Source organism: Mauremys mutica, chromosome 7 (genome assembly GCF_020497125.1).
Source record: "Mauremys mutica isolate MM-2020 ecotype Southern chromosome 7, ASM2049712v1, whole genome shotgun sequence".
NCBI classification, from domain to species: Eukaryota; Metazoa; Chordata; order Testudines; family Geoemydidae; genus Mauremys; species Mauremys mutica.
The window spans coordinates 116,663,544-116,686,503 of NC_059078.1; the positions used below are offsets into that span (position 1 = coordinate 116,663,544).

The 22,960-nt window shown below is 41.4% G+C and overlaps 1 protein-coding gene and 1 long non-coding RNA gene across 9 annotated transcripts in view; one reads left to right on the forward strand and one right to left on the reverse strand.

Moving 5' to 3' along the window:
- ATRNL1 (attractin like 1) overlaps positions 1 to 22,960 on the reverse strand; it is a 948,738-nt gene that overhangs the window by 689,128 nt on the left and 236,650 nt on the right. For 6 of the 8 annotated variants that reach the window (XM_045024151.1, XM_045024152.1, XM_045024153.1 and 3 more), the window contains exons 12-13: positions 19,477 to 19,685; positions 9,503 to 9,621 (exon numbers count right to left, since the gene is read on the reverse strand). In XM_045024151.1, the coding sequence (XP_044880086.1) occupies positions 9,503 to 9,621; positions 19,477 to 19,685 (328 nt within the window). Of the gene's footprint in view, positions 1 to 4,715; positions 4,977 to 9,502; positions 9,622 to 19,476; positions 19,686 to 22,960 lie in introns of those variants that run through there. The other 2 variants (XM_045024157.1, XM_045024158.1) reach the window with 2 other exon arrangements.
- LOC123374323 lies at positions 7,105 to 19,686 on the forward strand. The gene is made up of 3 exons (XR_006581068.1): positions 7,105 to 7,212; positions 17,703 to 17,793; positions 19,559 to 19,686. It is a non-coding gene; the product is annotated as an uncharacterized LOC123374323 (long non-coding RNA).

Below are 22,960 nucleotides of genomic sequence, written 5' to 3' on the forward strand. Positions count from 1 at the left end.
GTACCTATTATTTTTCTGATCTACAGCAGAGGCTACTGTAAAACAAACATGGGAGAGCCAGATAAGTTGTTCTTGAAGCCTATGTAGCTGCATGCTACACCGTTAGAACAAATGCTGCAAAGTGACAATGTCTACATGTACAGTATGCACACAGAAATTCCACAGACTCTTTGGTATCAATCTGCATTTGGTTTGGCTTAATCACCATACATATTGACAAAACTGCCTGAGAGACGCATTACAATGAATTTTAAATTACAAGTAAGCACCATCTGTTCTCATACAGTGCCTCCCCTCCCCTGCTCCATATTCCTTGTTAACACATCATCACAATGTCAAAATCCCAAAGCATTCAGGCTGTTTTAGAAAATGAATTCTTCTCATAGTAACATTACATGTTACACAGAGTTTTCTGAAGAATCTAGGGTATTTGTACCATTACTTTTTAATAGTATAGTCTATTGAACACAGATAACCCAAGGCGATTTAAGAATCTTTAAGAGGAAATTCAAACTCTAGTGACTATTTTATTGTAATGTACTCTATATTGCATTCCATTATTCTGAACCCTTATTTCTCTTAAATCCAATTTACACATTGCTTCCATGAAAATCTCATTAGCTCAATGTAAATGTACATCCAATAGGTAATTCATATTAAACCTAGTAAGTTATAATCTGAGCTAACAAAACCAATGACATTCAGATTTATGACAGCACATCTGTTACTCAAGTTCACACACTGCTGTGGGACATGTGTAATATTTATGCACAAGGGTATAAATAAACTCTCTTACATTTTCATTTCCTCACTTATGTCTGATTTAGTTTCATTCTTAGGTTCCAATCCTTCTATTGATATTTCTGTATCCACGTGTGTTATCCATTGCAAGATCAGGGCCCTAATTTTGTTTTATCTTAGAATTTCAGAAATTAGCCATCTAAAAGGCCTATGAAATCACCTAGTTCATTCTCCTTTTACTGCAGGATTGTTCTGGATAATAATATAATCTTTGACAGATTTATCCAGTATATTTCTAAATTATTCAAAGCAACAGGACTTCCACCATTTCCCTTGGGTGACTACAGTATTCTTCAGTCTAATAAATCTCACTATTTGAGATTATTTCAGCTAAATTTCCCTTTCCTCAGATTGACAATTCTAAATCTATTTATATTTCCTTGAGCCATCTCAAATAAACAATATTTCCCCATCCTTAATGTTTAACTAGGTAGATGATTCTCTTTTCCTTCAGATCACAGTTAAGGTGTTATTTCAAGCAAGGGTTACACTTACCACTAAAGCAAGCACTAGTTATCCCTGTCCCCCAACTTGATATACTGATGTTTATCATCACCCTTTCTTCATGGTCTTCATTAATCTTCAGTCCACTTGAGGGTGCTCAAATCCAAGAGCATTTTAATTTATTTTGTGCTTTATTGAAGTCTGTTAGCTCAACCTTTAAGGAATGCCCCAGCCATTTATCCTCCTATCCCTGACTCAACCTGAGTCCCTGTGCCATGAGGCTTCTGTGGAGATGGTGCAGAGGTGGCTCCGTACCAGAAGCAGACACCGTTTGTGACAATGACATTCACTAGGAGGGCCATGTAAAACATCAAATGAGTTTCTTTCCTGTGGGGTCCTGCTGGGATCAGTTCTTGGCCCTATGCTATAAATGACTTGGAAGAAAAATATAAAATCATCACTGATAAAGTTTACAGATGACAAAAAATTCGGGGAGTGATAAAGAATGAAGAGGACAAGTCACTGATTCAGAGTGCTCTAAATTGCTTGATATAGTGGGGGCAAGCAAACAAAATGCATTTTAATACAGCTAAATGTAAATATATACATCGGGGAACTAAGAATGAAGGCCACACTTACAAGAGGGGGAACTCTTTCCTGGGAAGGAGTGAATCTCAAAAAGAGTTGGGGGAAGTGGTGGATAATGAGATGAACTTGAGTTCCCAGTGTGATGCTGTGGCCAAGATTGTTTATGTGACCTTTGAATGAATAAAGGGGGGACTCTCAAGTATGAGTACAGGTTATTTTACCTATGTATTTGACACTGGTGTGGACTGCTGCTGGAATACTGTGTCCAGTTCTGGTGCTCAGAATTCAAGAAGGATGTTGATAAATTGAAGAGAGCTCAGAGAAGAGCCACAAGAATGATTATAGAATTAGAAAACATGCCTTATAGTAATAAATTAAAGGAGCTCAATCTACTTATCTTAACTAATAGACGGTTAAGGGGTGACTTGATTACAGTCTATAAGTATCCACATGGGGAACAAATATTTAATGATGGGGCCTTCAATCTAGCAGAGAAAGGTATAACAAAATCCAATGGCTAGAAGTTGAAGCTAAACAAATTCAGACTAGAAATAAGACAAATTTTTAATGGTAAGAGTAATTAATCATCGGAACAATTTACCAAGGGTCATGGTGAATTCTCCATCACTGACAACTTTTAAATCAAGATTGGATTTTTTTCTAAAATATATGCTATAGCAGAGGTGGGCAAACTACGGCCTGCGGGCCACATCTGGCCCACGGGACCGTCCTGCCCAGCCCCCGAGCTCCTGGACCGGGAGACTAGCCCCCAGCCCCTCCCCTGTTGTCCCCTCTCCCCCGTAGCCTCATCTTGCCCCACCGCCGGCGCAATGCTCTGGGCGGTGGGGTTGTGAGCTCCTGGGACAGTGCAGCTGCAGAGCCCGGCCTGACCCAGTCTCTGTGCTGTGTGATGGCGGTGGCAGTGTAGCCCGGCTCCAGCACGGTAAGGGGCAGGGAGCAGGGGGGCTTGGATAGAGGGTAGGGGAGTTCAGGGTGGTGGTAAGGGGGCGGGGGTGTGGATAGTTTGTTAGGGGGGAAATGGGGTTGAATGGGGGCAGTGGTCCCGGAGGGGGGGCAGTCAGAGGCAGGGGTTCTGGGGGCAGTCAGGGGACAAGAGAAGGGGTGGTTGGATGGGGCCAGGGTACCGGGGGGGGCCATCAAGAATGAGAGGAGAGGATGGATGGGGGACAGGGAGCGTGGCTGTGTGGATGCGGGGGGATCCCAGAGGGCCTGTCAGGGAACAGGGGGGTTGAATGGGGCAGGAGTCCCGGGGGGGCAGATAGGAGGTGGGGGCCGGGCCACGAGCCCCTCCCCTAACCGGCCCTCCATACAATTTACGAAACCTGATGAGGCCCTCAGGCTAAAAAGTTTGCCCACTCCTGTGCTATAGGAACTATTTTGGGGCTATCCTATGGTCTGTGCTATGTAGGAGGTCAGACTACATCAGTGGTCACCAACCAGTGGATCTTGATCGACTGGTCAATCTTGGAGACTCTTACAGTCGATTGTAATCTCCAGACGCTAAAACTCCAGCGGTGCAGTGGGGCTAAGGAAGGCTCCCTGCCTACCCTGGCCCTGCACTGCTCCTGGAAGTGGCCAGCACATCCTTGAGGCAGCGCGGCCCCTAGGGGGAGGCAGGGGGTCTCTGCGCACTGCTCCAGTCTGCAGCTCCATTCCTGGCCAATGGGAGCCATGGGGGTGGTGCCTGCAGAGAGAGGCAGCACCCAGAGCCATGTGTCCACTGCCCAGGGGCCACAGGGATGTGCTGGCCGCTTCCGGAAGCAGCGTGGGGCCAGAGCAGGCAGGGAGCCTGCCTTAGTCCCACTACATCGCCGCCTGGGAGCTGCCTGAGGTTAAGCGCCCCCCAACGGGAGCCCACACCCCAAGCCCAGCCCTGAGCTCCCTCCTGGGGCCAGCACCCCATACCCCCTCCTGCACCCCAATCCCCTGCCCCCGTCCTGAGCCCCCTCCCAGAGCCAGCTCCCTGCACCAACACTCTGCACTAGCCCACAAAGAATTATTATCGGCAACCCATTCCATCCCAAAGTATTCCCGGTTATACTTACATATATTATGAAGCACACAACATACCCAATCACATGTATGGCATTAAACACACTACCGTCCAAATGAGATTTAATGTGCCATGTTGCTTTCAGTTGGCCAAAAGCACATTCCACCATCATCCTGCACCTGCTCAACATGTATTTAAGCTGCCTCTTGTCTGGTTGGTGCAGGTACTGATAAACCTTCATCACTCAGGGCAGCAGAGGGGAGGCTGGGTCACAGTTGGTACAGACACCCTACTGATGACTGTGTTGTTACAGGGGAACGATTTATAAGCTTGTCCATGCTGAAACAGGCCAGACCTCTGGAACACCATAGAATCATGCACCCTACCTGTGCATCCAGTGTAGGTTTCCATGAATATGCCACAGTAATCCACAAGGGCCTGCATAACAATGGAATAGTAATGTCCTTGCTTGCTTCAGATGGCAAGCACAGGATATGTATGTGGCTGGTATCAATAGCACCAAAACAGCTCAGGAACTCCAGGAGTGCAAACCCAGCAATTATTTCAGAGATATTTTCAATTTTCACAACCTCTAGAGCCAGCACAGCATTAATTGCCTAGTAATCCTCCTTGAAGGCTGTGCCAGCCATTGATTTGCCAACCCCAAACTGACAACTTCCACAAGGTGATAGCAACACACTTCTGGACCATTATTGCCTCTCTTATCTGGGTGGTCTATCACTAAAAGTCTGGGTCACACTCCCCAGAAGCTCCAGGAATGTGGCTTTCTCATGTGAAAATTCTGGGCCCATGGCTGGTCATCCCATGTTTCCACCATAGTGAAGACCCACCACTCTGTGCTTGTGGTCCTGATCCAGTCTGTGTACAGGAGGGGTGTGTGTGTGGGGGGGGGGATGGACTATCATGAAAAATAGCATCAGCTCAGTCCAGGCCTCCATGTCCACATGGACCCATTCTGTTGTTGCTGTTGTGCTTTGCTCGTAAATACAAACCACTGCCTCTGTCTTCTTCAGGATGGAGGTCACCTCTGAAACACCCACCATGGTTTCTTGACAGCAGTTCCTGCAGAGGCACGCCAACAAAACATTGCCCCCATAAAAACCAGCATCTGTCAGTTACATTGATTAGTGTGAGCAGGATCCATATTTTCAGCCCATAACAGCACATCACACCAGCCTGCGTTCTGCCAGGAAATGAATTTTCCAGTCCTACACCATTTCCTCCCACAACTCCCCGAGTGGGCAGACAAGTCTCCCCAGGACACTCTGTGACTGTAAATATAGAGTGGCACAGTGAGCTTTGACACTATGAATTATGAGATCCATGCCCAGATACCTTTACTGCTTCTCACAGTTACATATAGTGCCCTTGCAGGCATGGGGCGTGACAGCAGCATGCTGATATCAACAATGTGTTTGCACTGTAGTGGGTTAGGCTACTGCTCATTGACTAACCTGCAATTGCATACCCACGGTTAGCATGCAGTGAAGACATAGCCTGAGTAAAAAGACGCAATGTGCCCAAGTTGATGTAGAAGGATACCAGAGAATGGGGGAGGCATCTTACATACTATACACCAAGGCATCATGCACAGTTTGGCCCCAGAGATATTACTTTAGTATCACATTTCAGCCCTTAACTTTCTAAATCATTCAAATAAAGTGAATTACTTTACGAAGTAATCATCATTACTTTTCATTGTTCTCTTCCTTTCTGCTCACAGATAATTTATTTTAATATTTGGTTCCATTATTTTAATAGAAGCCAAAACCAGAATTTACCAGACAGTAACTACAAAGATTGTTTTTTCCCCATTTTACACTATTGAGATCAAATTTGCTTTTTTTATTCCAATTACCCACTGCCTTCCCTGTTGTCAATGACTTATCAAAAATAATTTATAGTGGTTCGGTGTGTTTGTTAGCTAATTCTCTTAAGATACAAAGACATATATATTCTGGACCTGCTGATTAGTATAGTTCAAAGGCTTTTGTTGTGTCTTTTTTAACCATTCCTCTTCTTTTTATCAACACTACAAATGAAAAAAAATCTTCATTTCTTCCTAAGTTTCAATACTTACTCATATTTTCTTGTGTAGAAACAATTCAGTGATTACTCTAAAATGGCTGATACAACCAATTCCATAAGACTTCTTATTTACAAATAGACGGTTTGGTACTTTCTAGTATTTGTTTTTCTTGACCAACTATTTGGGTCAGTTAGTTGTATCTCAAAGCAAGACTGATTTTTTTTTTTATAAACTCATTCTGATCCTAAAATATATGGAGTACTTAGATATATGGTGAAGGTGAGCAATGGAGAGAAACAAAAACATATTTTCAACAAACAATAAGTGATGTTTGCTAACAAAAAGTCCACCCTAGGGTTTGTGAAACTGCTTTTCTGTGACACTGAACAATCTCTGAGCCACAAAACCCAGTAGGATCAGTATTTGAAACTCCAGTTTATCATCCCAATATCTATATTTTAGCAACAGAAGCCTAAAATTGCGCAATATTTACTTTTTATATTGTGATTTTCTCTCTTTTCAATAAAATTCTGCTTTATTGACAACAAACTGACCTGGGTTTTAGATGGTATGAGTTGGTACAGTCAATTTCTTACGCTACATTGTGCCTCAGAGGAAAAAAAAAATTGAAACTCTGACCTCATAATGGCTTGTATAGTACAGAGTAAGATCCAGAAAAGATTTAGCTCTACCTTGCCAAAACAGTTACACAGTACCAATGGAGAGGGCCTTTGTGAGCTCAGGTAGTGCCAGATAAATTACCTGAAAGTTACTATTGGCTACCACTGGAGGTAGCACTGCCTACTTGCTAAAACGTCAAGCTAGCATTTTGGAAGTTTAGCTTTAATTCACAGTTCTGCCACTAAGTTGCTGTGTGACCGTGAGAAACTCAACATCTTGGTGCCTTAGTCTCCCAATTTACAGAATATGGGTATGCTACCCACTTTTGTAAAGTGCTTTGAAATCTAAAGATGAAAAGTACAAATCATCATCATCATCTTTTCATGCAAGCCTTAAACAAATCTACATATTTTTGCTTTATTCCCGCCCCCGTCTCCATTTCTCATAGGCTTCAGATCTTTAAGAACTATCCTTGTGAAATCCAATAGGCTTTCCTATGTTCTTTCACAGCAATTCTTTTAAACATCCAAGAGAGCTTTTGTAATTTTTGGTTTTGTTTTTAAGGAAAAATCTTTTATCGAGATTGCAAGTGAATTTATCTCAGGGAAACTAAACAAACGTCCTCTGAGTTCTGCTGTGCATTTAAGTGCTTGGCATATCGTCCAAGTCCTGCTGTATGACACTGATACCGTGAGTAAGTCAATCATAATTCACACATTTAAAACCTGCTCAAAATTTACTGATAACCTAGCTTGCATTTTGTTGTCACTGGTGTTTGTGTAGTGAAGTAACAGGTAGATGGAGGCTTAAACTTCAGTGAAATTCAAAACACAGCAAGAGTCAATGTTTTCTCTTTTTCCCCCCCTGTTTCAGTATTTCTATTTTACAGGAAATGTGCAGTCAAACAAGGAAAGATGCATAAGAAATAAGAGCTCATGAAAATAACAGCACTCAGGAGACCATTGTAAATTTATATTAGATATTAATATTCATCAACATGTTTATCAGTAACCTTCCCGAAATGGTGGTGAGGGTGATCCCTATATATTGTAGATTCCGCAATATGTTGCAATTTCAAACACTATTGCTCTTTATTCCTATGGGCTAATTCTTTGATGGTCAGTAAAATGCTACAGTATGGTGAGTTTATGGAATTTTACATCTGTTTTAGCGGTAACCTTGCAGTACATCTGATACTTCATATGGGTGCCGTGTAAGAAATTAGATAGATTAATAGATTCAGTTAGGGCACCAGACTGAGAATCAGGAGACATGAGTTCTGTTCCAAGAATTGTTACTGACTCACTACATGACCGTAGGCAATTCATATAACTTCATTGCCTCAGTTTCCCCATCTGTAAAATGGTAGTAATCATACTTACCACCTTTGAAAAACACTTTGCGATCCATTGAACGCACTATGAAAGTTCTAAATATTATTACTATTATTTTCTGAGTCATTATTCTAGTGGGAACTGTCAAAACTTCTCAGTTTTGTAAACAGCTCCATGTTATATTGTCTTGTAACATGATTATGTAGGGTTTCCATTGAAAAGAATAAGTAATGAGTACTAAGCCTCGTGGATGATGCTGTTGATCTGACAATAACTGTTGAGATTTCAGTGAAGCCTGGGGACTTAGGCACCTAACTCCTCTTGAATTTCAAGAGGAGTTGGAGCATAGAATTGTAGGACTGGAAGGGACCTCGAGAGGTCATCTAATCCAGTCCCCTGCACTAATGGCAGGCCAAAGCATTATCTAGACCATCCCTAGTAGGTGTTTGTCTAACTTGCACTTAATCTCCAAAGATGGACATTCCACAACCTCCCTAGGCAATTTGTTCCAATGCTTAACTACCCTGACAGAAGTTTCTCCTAATGTCTACGTTAACCGCCCTCACTGCAATTTAATCCCATTGCTTCTTGTCCAGCCCTCAGAGGTTAAAGAAAACCATTTTTCTCCCTCTTCCTTGTAACAACCTTTTTATGTACTTGAAAACTGTTACCATGTGCCCTCTCAGTCTTCTCTTCTCCAAACTAAACAACCCCTCATAGGTCATATTTTCTAAACCTTTAATAATTTTTGTTGCTTCTCTCTGGACTTTCTCCAATTTGTCCACATCTTTCCTGAAATGTGGCACCCAGAACTGGACAGAATACTCCTATTGAGGCCCAATCAGTGTGGAGTAGAGTGGAATTATTACTTCTTCTGTCTTGCTTACAACACCCCTGCTAAGACATCCCAGAATGATGTTTGCTTTTTTGGCAACAGTGTTGACTCATATTTAGGTTGTGATCCACTATGACCCCCAGATACTTTTCCACAGTACTCCTTCTTGGGCAGTCATTTCCCATTTTGTATGTGTGCAGCAGATTATTCCTTTCTAAGTAGAGTACTCTGCATTTGTCCTTACTGAATTACATCCTATTTACTCCAGAACATCTCTCCAGTTTGTCCAAATCATTTTGAATTTTAATCCTATGTTAGATGTCCAATCTTTGCTAAACTTTTGGGTGAAAACTGAAACAAAAAAGTCACTTAGCACTTCTGCCATTTCCACATTTTCTGTTATTGTCTTTCCCCATTCATTTGAGAGTAATGGGCCTACCCTGTCCTTGGATCTCCCATAGATTCCTTTAAAAATCCCAGCCAATGCTGCCATATGTTCACTTTTTTATATGCTAGCAGACTAAGAACTTAAATTATCTGGTAGGGTGTAGGATAACTTAGAAAGTTCCTTAGTTGAAGGATGGGGAGCAGTCAAAAATAAGGTAACAAAAAGTTTAAATTTTCAGATGTTTTTCCTTTGCATTAAGTCTCTTTATTATGTATGAAGAAGTGGTTTTTCCATATTTTCAAATATCTGACATTATATAACATAACATAAACATAAAATATAACATTTTATTCAATGCTGTTAAATAGTAAACAAATGTTTATAGAGAAACAATGTTAACTATATATCCATAGACTCAAATACTCACCATACTGCAGTTACTGTTCGCTGAAATGCACTTCTTGTCATCACACCACTGGCAACCATTTGTATTGGCGGTACAACTGGCACAGTCTGCATATCTGTAACATCTGTCATCTGCAGCAGCTGTAGTACAAATGAGAGACAAAACAAATGGCAATATGAAAGAGAGAGTGCGTCACATTTCTTAATTCACACATTTTTAACAGCTGCTTGGGACAATATCTGACATTTTTTCATTGCAAACAATCTAAGATGCAATTTACTTAATAGTAAATCAACCATATTAGGTTAATGTTATTTACCCCCTTTAAAACACCTGTTCTTTAAACACATATTAGTTGAAGTTTCATAAGACCCTGACCTGTCAAAGAAACAAACAGTCCTTGATTTGTAACCTGTAGACTGATACTAGAACAGAACATGGATCAAATAAACATGTTAATAGCCTTTTATTCTATCCCTTGTTCATTAATTAAACAAAGTGAGTGAGGTATACTTTTAGGTTTGACCTCTTTTCAAAAATAGTAGGTCATTATGCAAGATGACAGCACTAAAACAAGTAAAAACAAAACCTAACAGGATCATTCTGTAACTGACAAGAATCAATTCTAACTCTTAATTAATTTCATAAACTTTCAATACTGTATACAGTAGAACCTCAGAGTTATGAACACCTTGGGAGTGGAGGTTGTTCATAACTCTGAAATGTTTGTAACAAAATGTTCTGATAGCTCTTTCAAAAGTTTACAATTGAACATTGACTTAATACAGTTTTGAAACTTTACAATGCAGAAGAAAAACGCTGCCTTTTCCCATCTTAATTTAAATGAAACAAGTATAGGAACAGTTTCCTTACCTTTTCAAATCTTTTTTTTTTAACTTTTCCTTTTTTTAGTAGTTTACATTTAACACAGTACTGTACTATATTTGCTGCTGCTGCTGCTTTTTATTTTTATTTTTTATTTATTTGGTCTCTGCTGCTGCCTGATTGTATACTTCGGGTTCCAAATGAGGTGTGTGGTTCACCGGTCAGTTCATAACGCCGGGGTTTGTAACTCTGGGGTTTGACTGTAGTAAATTACCATGGTTTTAAAAGAACAACCATTTGGAATATGGTACAAAGATAAACACTACATATTTTTAAGGAAAATAAGTATGTGTAATGTACATTTTACTAGATTTTCAATACAAAATATATTTGAAGAATAGTTTGTTTTCCAATATATTGTTTTTATTTTACTCATCTTAACTATTTCACTTGCCATGTTACAATAATAGATAGTTTTGATATTTCTATACCCAACATTCTCTTGTGGGAAACCAACTGGAGTTGTTATTTTGAGGGATCATTGGTTTGTTTTTTGGGTTTTTCTGGCAAAGTATCAGCAAGTATGTGGCATTTTAGATATTTCTGCACTAATCACACATTACTTTTTAAAAATGTTTATACTTAGCTGTGAGCATGGCATTTACCATACTAAAAAGGTGGGTATGAGATTTACATGAAGATCAAAATGTATGTAAAACATACTGCAATATAATCTGTTTTACAAAAACATTAACCAATCTCTGTTTTGGTTTTACCTTAGCTAAATCGTAACAGAACTTTAATATAGTCAGAAATCCAGTGGGATATATGCTGAGCTGTTCCAGGTTGCCCTTTAATCCCCTCAGTACAGGCTACATGAAGTCTAGGAGATGACCTAAAAATGAAGTCTAGATAACAGGATACAGCCATTTGGACATCCAAGGTATAAAGCTTTCCTCTGAGTTGGAGTGAGGCTTCAGAAAAAAACATTGGAAGAGGCATGGTTTGATTGAGGTGGAATGCAGAAAATATCTTGGGCATAAACTCAGGGTGTGACCCTAGAGAGACCTTTTCTTTGTGAAAGACTGTGAAACATAGGTCAGCTAGAAGTACTTGAAGTTCAGACACACTCCTAGCAGAAGTAATTGCTACCAAAAACTAACAGAAGCAGCAAAGATGATGTTGCCAAAGGTTCAAAAGGATGATCCATTAAGTATGACAAGACCAAGTTCAGATCCCATGTGAAATGGGTTGTGGGCGTGTTGTCCTCAATGAAAACGTCAAAACGATTGCTTAGTAGCTGGTGACATGAACCTGCAATCGATGAAGCTAAACACCTATGTCGCAGAGGCTTAGATCTCCTTCTAGAGACATCCTGGGCTCCTGGCTGATAAAATGAGAACATATAATGAGATTGAGTTTAAACTGTTTCCATTTCATTATGAGTGTAAACTCTCAGAGAGCAGAGTTGCTCAAGAATTTTTTAACATGCACATGGTATCATAAGGATTTTTTTGGAGGGAAAACAGCTTAGAACCTTCGAACAAAAGGTCTTTGATCAAAATAGTTGTAGCCATGGAACGCAAAGCAGTGTCTGGTGCATCAATGGCTTCTTGAAGAGAAGTGCAGGCTCTGAGACGTCTTTCAGGTCTTATTGCCATGAACGGTCTCTTGTAGTCTTCAAACAATTTGTCTGCAAATTTCGCTATTGATGACCAATTAATAAACATGTATTTGGAAGGCAAAGCCTGGTAATTTGATACCCTCAGTTGAAGACTTGCAATGGTACAGGCTTTCCTTCCATACAGGATTTATTAGCTGAAATGACTACCAGAGTCTGAAATACAATAAATCAGTGGTTCTCAAACTCCCCTCCCCCGCGAGGACCACCTGAAAATTAATGAGGGTCTCAGCGGACCACTTAATGATCTTTCCAAATGTTGTTTGTACCATTAGCTAACTATTGTAAAGTGCTTTGGATAAAAGTGTTATATATTAAAAAAAACTTTTTTTGTTCTACAAATATCAGTAGTCTTACCTTTCTAATGCGATGGATGTGCCCTCTCTCCCCTACTGCAGCAGCCCCTGAGCTGGGGCTGGAAAGGAATGGGGTTTTTCCCTCTCTCCCCCGCTGCAGCAGCCCCCAAGCTGGGCTGGGAAGGAAGGGGGTCTCTCCCCTGCCACAGCAGACAAAGAGCTGAGGCTAGGAAGGAGGCCATCTCTCCCCGGCAGCCACAGCCCTGGAGCTGGGGAAAGTCACCTCTTTTTCTACATATCCCAAATTCCCCCCACCCTCTAAGGCACACACCTGCATGGCTCCACTAATTAGATGGGTGGCCCTTCATTCTCTTGTGTGCAGCTGCCCAAGCGTGCACCTTAGAGGGAACTATTCACGGATCACCTGAATGGAGCTTGCGGACCACTAGTGGTCCCAGACCACAGTTTGAGAACCTCTGGGATAGGTGAAATAGTAGTCAAATTCCTGTTGAGGAACCTGGTAACACCCGTCCACATGTTTGGCAGTATGTGGTACAGAAGCCGGTCTCTGCCTTAGTGTTGTGGCAGGCTTTAAAAAGGGCTTTGTAAATGGGAAGGGCAACACTTTCAGGTGTTGGAGCCTTCAGAATGTCTAAAAATTCATGCAGATTACCCTGCACAACTTCTGCTTGCACCCATAGGGATATGGCCACCATCATAATAAGATCCTGAAAGAGCTTAAAGTCTTGAGGAGGAGAGAACTCTGCTGTTATGGTCTCAGAGGAAGATGAAGAAATGTAGGGAGGTAGTTCTGTAGTTTCATTCCTGAGTTTCTCTTCCTCAGTTGGTCTCAACAATGGGGGTGGCTGATGGGCCAGAAAGGGGTCTTCCCTGACAGCAATAGAGGCTAGAGATGCTGACTTTCTCCCCAACTTCACTGCAGATGGGGATCTAGAAACACTGAGAGCAATCCAGAGTGCCCAGTAAGGCAAGGGTGGATGGTTCAATCTCTGCACTGCACGCAGTGATGGATACTAAGCTGGCTTACAAGCTTTCCTGTTCCATACCGTGGGTTAGAGCTGTGTCTGTAGAACGTGACCTCGAAGGTAATCTAGAAGACCTTGCAAGATGAATAGGTCATGCTCCAAATTTGAACAAGAGGAGTTGCAGCTCTCTTCAGGAAACAGAGAAGCTGCTCTGGTGGGTGGCAGGGGAGACAACAGACAGCAATGCACGCTGTTGCATGGACAGTAATGCTAAAGTTGAAGCTGGTTTTGTTAGACAAGTTAGATGTCTTCAAGTCACCAGGGTCTGATGCAATGCATCTTAGAATATTCAAGGAGATGACTCAGGAGATATCTGAGCCATTAGCTATTATCTTTGAAAAGTCATGGAAGATGGGAGAGATTCCCGAAGACTGGAAAAGGGCAAATATAGTGCCAATCTATAAAAAGGGAAATAAGGACAACCCAGGGAATTACAGACCAGTCAGCTTCACTTCTCTACCCAGAAAGATAATGGAGCAAATAATTAAGCAATGAATTTGCAAACATCTAGAAGATAATAAGGTCAAGTAACAGTCAACATGGATTTGTCAAGAACAAATTGTATCAAACCAACCTGAAAGCTTTCTTTGACAGGATAACAAGCCTTGTGGAAAGAGGGGAAGCAGTAGACATGGTATATCTTGACTTTAATCAATTTTTTGATACCGTCTTGCATGACCTTCTCATAAACAAACTAGGGAAATGCAACCTAGATGGAGCTACTATAAGGTGGGTGCAAAACCGGTTGGAAAATTGTTCCCAGAGAGTAGTTATCAGTGATTCACAGTCATGCTGGAAGGGCATAACGACTGGGGTCCTGCAGGGATCAGTTCTGGGTCTGGTTCTGTTCACTATCTTCATCAATGATTTAGATAATGGTATAGAGAGTACACTTGTAAAGTTTTCAGATGATACCAAGCTGGGAGGGGTTGCAAGTGCTTTGGAGGATAGAATTCAAATTCAAAATGATCTGGACAAACTGGAAACATTCTACAAATACAGTAGAAGCTCAGAGTTATGAACACCAAAATTACAAACTGACCAGTCATCCACACACCTCATTTGGAACTGGAAGTATGCTGCTGTCTGATTGTGGAGACAAAAAAAAAAGCAAATATTGTAAAAGCAAGTACTGTTTCAGCGTTAAACGTAAACTACTAAAAAAAGGGAAAGCAGCATTTTTCTTCTGCACAGTAAAGTTTCAAACTGTATTAAGTCAATGTTCAGTAGTAAACTTTTGAAAGAACAGCCATAATGTTTTGTTCAGAGTTGCGAACATTTCAGAGTTATGAACAACCTCCATTTCTGAGGTGTTCATAACTCTGAGGTTCTACTGTATTTGTAGATGTTTTCTTGTTGCCCTTTATATCTCTAGCTAGTTTAATTTCCTTTTGTGCTTTGGACTTTCTAATTTTGTCCCAACACATTAGTGTTTGTTTATATTCATCCTTTGTAATTTGACCTAGTTTCCACTTTTTAAAATTTCTTTTTATGAATTTCAGATCATGGAAGATGATCATGATCATGGAAGGCTAAGTTGGGGTAGTTTCCTGGCATACTTCCTTTAGTTCCTACGCAGTAGGATGAATTATTCTTGTGCCCTTAATAATGTTGCTTTGAAAAACTGCCAACTGTCTCTAACTGTTTTTCACCTTAAACTTGATTCCTATGGGATCTTACCTAGAAGAACTCACTCTCCTCTCATGATCAGGGTCAGGTTCTGAAGAAGAACACATCACCTTCTCAAGAAGAGGAAACTTGAGGCAGAATTCTCTGGATTTCTTTGTTCTTGCTGGGAAAGAGGTACATATGGGATATTTGTCCCTAACATGTCCCTCTCCCAAACATATCAGGGAAACAAGCTTGACTATCTATCACAGGTATTACAGACCTGCAAGTGGCACACTGCTTAAATCCTAGGGATCTCTCCATGATGAAAAACATCCAGAGAACAAAGAGTGAACTACCTAACTGAACTACAGCTATGAAAACTATATACAGTATTTTTAAAAGCTGGCCAGGAAAGAAAACCAAAGTTCAAGAACAACAGGGAACTCCAACTCTCACATGAGCAGTCAGAAGGAACTGAAAGGGAGACAGTAACCAGGCCCATTTTATACATAAGGATAGCGGGGGTGCATACACTACCCATTGGTACTACTGGCAAAAGTCTTGAACTCAAGTGCACTGTGCTCTTATACACATATGCACCTACAGTGGAATCTATATGTGAACAATCACTTGAAGGAGAATTTCAAATTTTTTCAAGACTCTATCCTACTTTATCCAAGGGCTGAGATCTCTCACTCTCAGATCTTAACTATGCTGCTGATGTTGTTTTTCTAGTACAGGGCCCCGACTCGTTTTGTGAAGCACTCCAGCAAATGGAGGAGAAGTCAGCCAAGGTCAGCCTTCATGTTTCATGGTCAAAAGACAAAGCTGCAAAACCTAGGATCAGGTCCATCTGCAATGCCAATCTCTTTGAATAATGAAACTGTTGAAGCAGTCTCCAGCTTTTGCTATTTGGGTTCTAAAGTCCCTCTGTAGAATATGGAATCAACATAATCTCAGCATGACAACCAAGTTCATGATCTATTCAAAGTGTATCCTCTCTGTACTGCTGTATGGTTGCGAAACATGGACACTATGCCTCTCAGACTGGGCAAAGCTGGAGGTTTTTCCACACAAAATGCCAACGTTGTATATTGGACATAAAGTGGAACAACTTCATTCATAATGGAGAGGTTTACGGTTGCTCTGGTCTACAGACTACTGGGGCTTTTATCTGCAGCTTACGCTTTTCGGACATGTCGGAATGCCCCAAGATGTTCTGGGTAAAAACCATTCTTCGAGTGGCTTGTAATAAACGAGATAAAATTCCACTAACCAAGGGATGGAGGCAGCCCAGCGGCAGACCCCCATTACATGGGTGCATTAAGTCTGTTTTGATGTTGGACTTTTGGCCTGTCAAGCCCTTGCAGCTACACAGGAACAGACAGAATTGCAAATGATTGCTACAGCTGACCATTCGGCTAAATGCTGAAGACGACGACCATAGTGGTGAGGAGGCATTGAGCCACATTATGCATACCTTGGATCTTCCCAAATGCCTGAAGGTCTACAGGATTTCTCCAGGATTAGAATGCCATTCCCCTTGCCCACAATATGAGGAATCAAACTTCATTCCCCCTCCCTAATGTTTCCATTGCCTTTTCATGATTTATTTGTATATCTATATGAATGAGAAGACACGATTTGGCTTTTTAGGATGATCAACCTATTTTTTTTGTTGCTTTTGAAGTTAGAAATTTTCAAGATTTGGAGGGGAGAAAAGAGTGGGAGGGGCAAAGTCTTTTAGATTCCTTATGAAATGGTTTACAGAAAAATAAGAAAAAGACAAGAAAAATTCTTCAGAAGCAATTTTGTGTGGTCGACATCTTTCTATGCTATGCAGCATTTGTTTCGAGCAATCATCAAATCATAATATGTTTGCAACTTTACATCCTGATGGGAGACAGTTTAGGAGAAAATTGACTGAAAAGTAAACTAGGTTTATATTAGAGGCACAGCAAATTTGCAGAAAGTATGATGGTAAAACAAACATTTAAAGCAGTTCAGCTGTTTAATATTATGGAGCTTATACATGTGTTGCACAGCCACATTTTGAGTGAACTGTTTTATATTATTCTCTCAGAAAGATACACAGAATGAGTATCAGATATGTGAAGTTGTACTGTATAACTGCGTTCATATAAACGACAAAAAAACACTTTCAACAGCAATTTAGCTCGCAAATTTTAGGAATGGTGTACAATAGCAATTGATAAAGATAACTTGCTGTACAGTTACCATGATGCCAAACAGAAAATCGTAAGATAGAAACTAACACACATTTTGACATACTACAACATAAAGAATGCAAAAACTGGCTCAGTTCAGTGTTTTTCCAGCTGTGACTATATTATAATCCCTTACCCAATTCTCCAGTTAGACCTGTGAAGTGTCTGAGCAAATGACACTTCTTCTATCCGCTATTTGCGTGTACAGACATGACTGTATTGTTAATTGTCACTTTGGGAACCTGTGCTCTGGCTGCTATAATGGTTTCCATGGCTCAGAATAATTTGGGTAATTTTTTTTTTTAACACCGCAAAGCAGGGAAAGGTGGAGAAAGAGGGAAGTCACTTCTCTGACTATATTTGAGCACCCTGGGTCAAATTCTCTTCTCATTTTTATCAGTGTAAATTCAAATTAACTCTACTGATGTAAATGGAGTTATTTTGGATCTACTTCAGTGTAACTAACAGAAGAATTTAGGTCCTTTTATTTATTCCTACCAGTTATGGTTTGAGTACTTTCTCTTTCATTTACAGACCTGTAATTTATCACTCTACTCATGGTTCTACAAACCTGGCACTACAAGGATGGGCTAACCGTAATCCTCACTAATGTATCGCTCCAAAGGTCAGACAAACTTTCACCAGAGCATAAGCAAGATGGTCCATTTCAACTCATTATTAATGTAGAGTGTTCTTCAATCACCATTATATTTTGTAAGCGCCACTTTATAGTGTTTTACACAGGATAGGTGCAGGATATAAAACATGCTAGACAATAAGATTTATGAATAGTAGATGTGAACTGCAACTAATTTATACAATATATGATTCTGAAAGGGTGTAGCTGGCCCTTTGTGACCCTCTGATGGAAGCTCTGCTATACCCTGCCCTAGTAAGGAGCAGCAAAGGTGGGTCCCTCCTGCCTGCCTAAAAAGCCTGCACAGCTCAAATTCAAGCTCTTTTCCACATCTACTGGTCCACTCATAATCCTGATGCCACCTCCAACTGTTCTCATTTCCCTTACTCTCCACTCGCACTCAGTCTAGTTTTTCTGCTTTTCACCTATCTTCCCTCTATCTGTGATGCCTCCTATATCTGGAGCACTGTTCCTGTCCTCATCCAATAAGTACCTTCTTTCTCTGTCCTCAAATTCCTCTTTAAAACCCACTGTTTCAAGCAATGCTTCCTTTCTTTTCATCAGTGATCCCCCTCCCCCTCTACAGCTCTTGAACCACATCTTCGCTAGTGTTTTACTATCTTATATAGACCTGACTCTCTTTAGAGATTGAGAACATGTCATAGTTTTGTTTAGAAAGCTATATATAATAGCTATATAATGTTTATAAAATTATTAACCACTAACATTATAAAAACACCTGCAGACCAGCACTAACACTGGCATTTCTGATGTCAAAAGAAAAGCCGATGGGTCAATTTGATGATAATATTTCTTAAAACTTAATGACCTCCAAAACAATGTATAAGAACGGCCATACTGTGTCAGACCAAAAGTCCATCAAGCCCAGTATCCTGTCTTCCAACAGTGGCTAATGCCAGGTGCCCCAGAGGAAATGAACAGAACAGGTGATCCATTCCCCATTGCTCATTCCCAGCTTCTGGCAAACAGAGGCTATGGACACCATCCTGGCTAACTATCCTCCATGAATTTATCTAGTTATTTTTTAAACCCTGTTATAGTCTTTGCCTTCACAACATCCTCTGGCAAAGAGTTCCACAGGTTCACTGGGCGCAGTGTGAAGAAATACTTCCTTTTGTTTGTTTTAAATCTGCTGCCTATTAATTTCATTTGGTGACCCCCCTAGTCCTTGTGTTAAGAGAACGAGTAAACAACACTTCATGATTTTATAGACCGCTACCATATCCTCCCTTAGTCATCTCTTTTCCAAGCTGAAAAGTCCCAGTCTTATTAGTCTCTCCTCATACAGAAATTGTTCCATATCCCTTGTGATTACTTCCCTTCTTGGAACACTTAGAAGATGTAAAATATTTTATTTCTATTTCTTTCCATTCTGACACCTTAATTATAAAATCTTTCCAGTAAAAGGAAGGACCTGTGAGGAAACTAAGATATATCCTATTATTCACCATTACATTTAATTTCTAAAGAGTTTTCCCTTACTATAAACTAAAGAGAGAGTGATAGCTGTCAATCCTGAAGCACCGTAGGTTAAACAACGGATGTTAAATATAAGAAAATGTCTTTATACAGTCATGGAAGCATTGCTACACTTGACATTATGCAAAATTATAATTCAATGAAGTGCAGAAAAGATAAAAAAACACTTACCTGTTTTTCTGGTACACTTTGCTTCAAGGACGTTGTTAGCACGTCCAGATTCCCAGGATTCACAATGGTTTTTCTTCCACAGACATCTTATCCCTGGACCAGCATTTTTACACAGTTCCTCTTGTCTGAATGCTTCACAGTCTGGAGGCTTGTACACAAGGATATCATTCAACAGAACACTTGAAAAACCCCCAAATATGTACATGGACCTAATGACAAAAGAAAGGGAATATAAAATAATTGTTTTTATAAATAAAGCATTATTAAAGCTATATCTTCTTGCTTTTTTAGCCACCTTTACATATATTATTGCAGTTTTCTTCACAACAGTCAAATTAAGACTCTGTCAGTGGTTCCCTTAAAAACCTCAAAGTTCATGTGGTTTTTTTTTTTCCAAACATTTGCTCCAAGATGAAGCTTAAAGTATGTCTAAACTCAGCCAAACTATATGTATTAGAAAAATATAGAGTAGTACATAGAAAATGAGTGGGAAGAAGGAAAAAGGACTGTGCAGGGAACAGTATTCTTTTTTGGTGTGAGGTAATGCGAACACATACTGTAGGAAATAGATCAGAACCTTTCAGAAGCGGTGTGCCGAGTCTTCATTTATTCACTTAAATTTAAGGTTTCGCATGCCGGTAATGCATGTTTTTTTAGAAGGTCTCTCTATAAGTCTATATAACTAAACTAGTGTTGTATTGTAAAATAAACAAGGTTTTCAAAATGTTTAAGAAGCTTCATTTAAAATTAAATTAAAATGTTGATCTTATGCTGCCGGCCCGCTCAGTCCGCTGCTGGTCTGGGGTTCTGTTCACCTAGGCCGGCAGCGGGCTGAGCGGGGCCTCCGGCCAGGACGCCGTCTGGCAAGAGTCCGGCAGCCAGAACCCCAGACCGGCAGCGGGCTGTGCGGGGCTAGCGGCCGGGACCCCAGACCAGCAGTGGGCTGAGCCGCTCAGCCCACTGTCGGTCAGGGGTTCCATCCGCTGGCTCCTGCCAGCCATGATCCCAGATGCCAGACCCACTCAGCCCGCTGCCGGTCTGGGGTCCCAGCCCTGCCCACCTACAGTGGATACCTACCTTCTCCCTGGTTCTGGCCCATTCTCTTCCTCTCTCTGCACTGAGCTGAGGGTGGGAGTGCACTGAGAACAGGGCTGGGGGTGAAGGGTCTGGCCAGGAGCTAGAATGAGGGAGGGGGCTCAGGGCTGGGGCAGGAGATTTGAGTATGGGCACTTACCTGGGCAGCTCCCATTTGGTGTGAGGGGTGCAGATGAGAATCTGTGGGGGGGGAGTGTGCAGGAGCTCCCATTTGGTGCTCAGGGTGGGGGTGGGGATGTGGGGGATGCAAGAGTCAGGATGTGGGGGGTGCATGGGGTGTGGGAGGGCTGGGTATGTTGGGGGGTGCAAGAGTCAGGGCAGAGAGCTGGGGACATGTGAGGGGTGTGCAGGTATCAGGGTGGGCGGTTGGGTATGTGTGGGGGTGCCAGAATCAGGGCTGGGGTCATGGGAGGGTGAAGGAGTCAAGCAGAGGGCTGGGTGTGTATGAGGGGGGTACAGGGCTCAGGGCACGGGCCTGGGGGGGTATGGGGGGGTCAGGGCAGGCATCTGGACGGGATATGCCCCTATTCTACCACCCTCTTCCCCAAGGCCCTGCCCCTGCTTCTTCTCTGCCTCTGCCGGGAGCAGTGAGCAAGCTGACTCTGCTCCTTCCCAATCTCCTCCCTCACAAGAGCCATCAGCTGATCGGCCGGCAGAGAGGGAGGGACAGAGAGGCGGAGGAGGGGCAGGAACCCAGCACACTATGCGAAGAGGCAGGGGAGCTGGCAGGACCAAGTTTCTGCCCCCTGCCCCCCATTGGGGGGGGAAGTGGAGAGCGGAGGGCGGAGAAGAGCGGGATGGGACGGGCTAGGCAGGATTTTTAATGGCACACAGCTGCCTGCCAGGACTCCGGCAGGCAGCAGAATGCCATTAAAAATCGGCTCGCGTGCCATAGGTTGCCAACCCCTGAACTAGATGGTCTGCAGTAAGAGATTGGGACCAAAGAGCATTTCTCTTTGAGACAGAAGATTCCAAGGACAAGTAACACCAGCTAGCAGTCATGGACATATCTCTTAGCTAGCAGTAAATTTCTGGATTTGAGGCCATAGTTCTTCCCCCTTCTCATTTAAAATTAAGAAGATCTGAAGAATTAATCTAGATCTCTCTAGCATCATATACTCCCAAGTGGACCTCTTGTTTGGTAGTGATACAGGTATCAATGGGCTCTGAGGTACCTCCAAAGCAGTATAGTTTATGTTAAAAAGAGCTATAGTAATATAGTAAGATCTGAAGAACAACTGGGTATTTTACTGCAATTTTAATTCATTGTTAGCAGCCAAATTTTAAAGCTTCAGATATAGTTTAGATAAGAATCTGAATCCTTTAAATTTCACTTATCACTATTTGTGAGAAACTAGCAATAGATACACTCTTTCATTATGAGCAATTCTTTTCTGCTAATGAAACAACCTACACATATTTCATTAGTGAATCTCAAGTGCTGTGTTTGCTGATCATTGAAAATTTGCTGTGTTATTTATCTCAAGGAACTATTTTAATAAATATTACATATTATTGCATTATTTTTAAAGTAATATAATATTCATATGTAAAGTAACTTATATACTCCAATTATTGATGTGTTTAATTATTTATACATTCAGATTGGACAATGATAAATCATGTAAAAAAGGCAACATACAATTGTTGGCATTTAAAAGTGATCATTTATGGTATCAACAGATGCCACATGTTAGGACATGTGTGAAACCCATGAGAGAGGGCCAATGAAAAAATGTTCTTTGAGGTCCTCCTAGCTAAGTCTCCTATTAAACTCTTCCTTCAGAGGGATAATGTTTGCCCCACCATCACTGGATGAAGCAAGGAATTTGGCCATCAAGTCCTGCAAACCTCAAATGATCTGCCAAAAGCTAAAGCCACTTGCACAGAGGACATGTGTGTCCATGCCAGCTCTGGGGCCCACAGTATTGACCTCCCATTCCCTGCCAAAGTAGCCATGTTGGGTTTCCTCTGTGGACAGCAACCTTTACAAAAGGGTTTGCTGGGGGCTGAAAAAATAATGTAGCCAGGAGCTGGTAACCGTTGGTACATACTGACTTTAATGATTATCACTGCATGGGAATCATGTAACGCTTACTTTTTCACGCAATAAGTAAATTTCTCCTAGAAGTTTATGATTTTTTACACTAAATCACCTACAGTGTGTTACTGAATTTAGAAAATGAATTTATACATTACATCCAAGTGATTATTATACTTGGTGTTGGATTTCAAACACACTGTAAATCACTAAACATCCTCGCCACGCATTAAGCATTGGGGGACCTTTGTTCAGCTGTATGGTGCAAGTGAATTGCCCCCTTTAACTGCAAAGATCCAGCAAGGAAGGAAGAGGGTTGTTGCCCCTTTATGCACCCCTCTCTCCCCG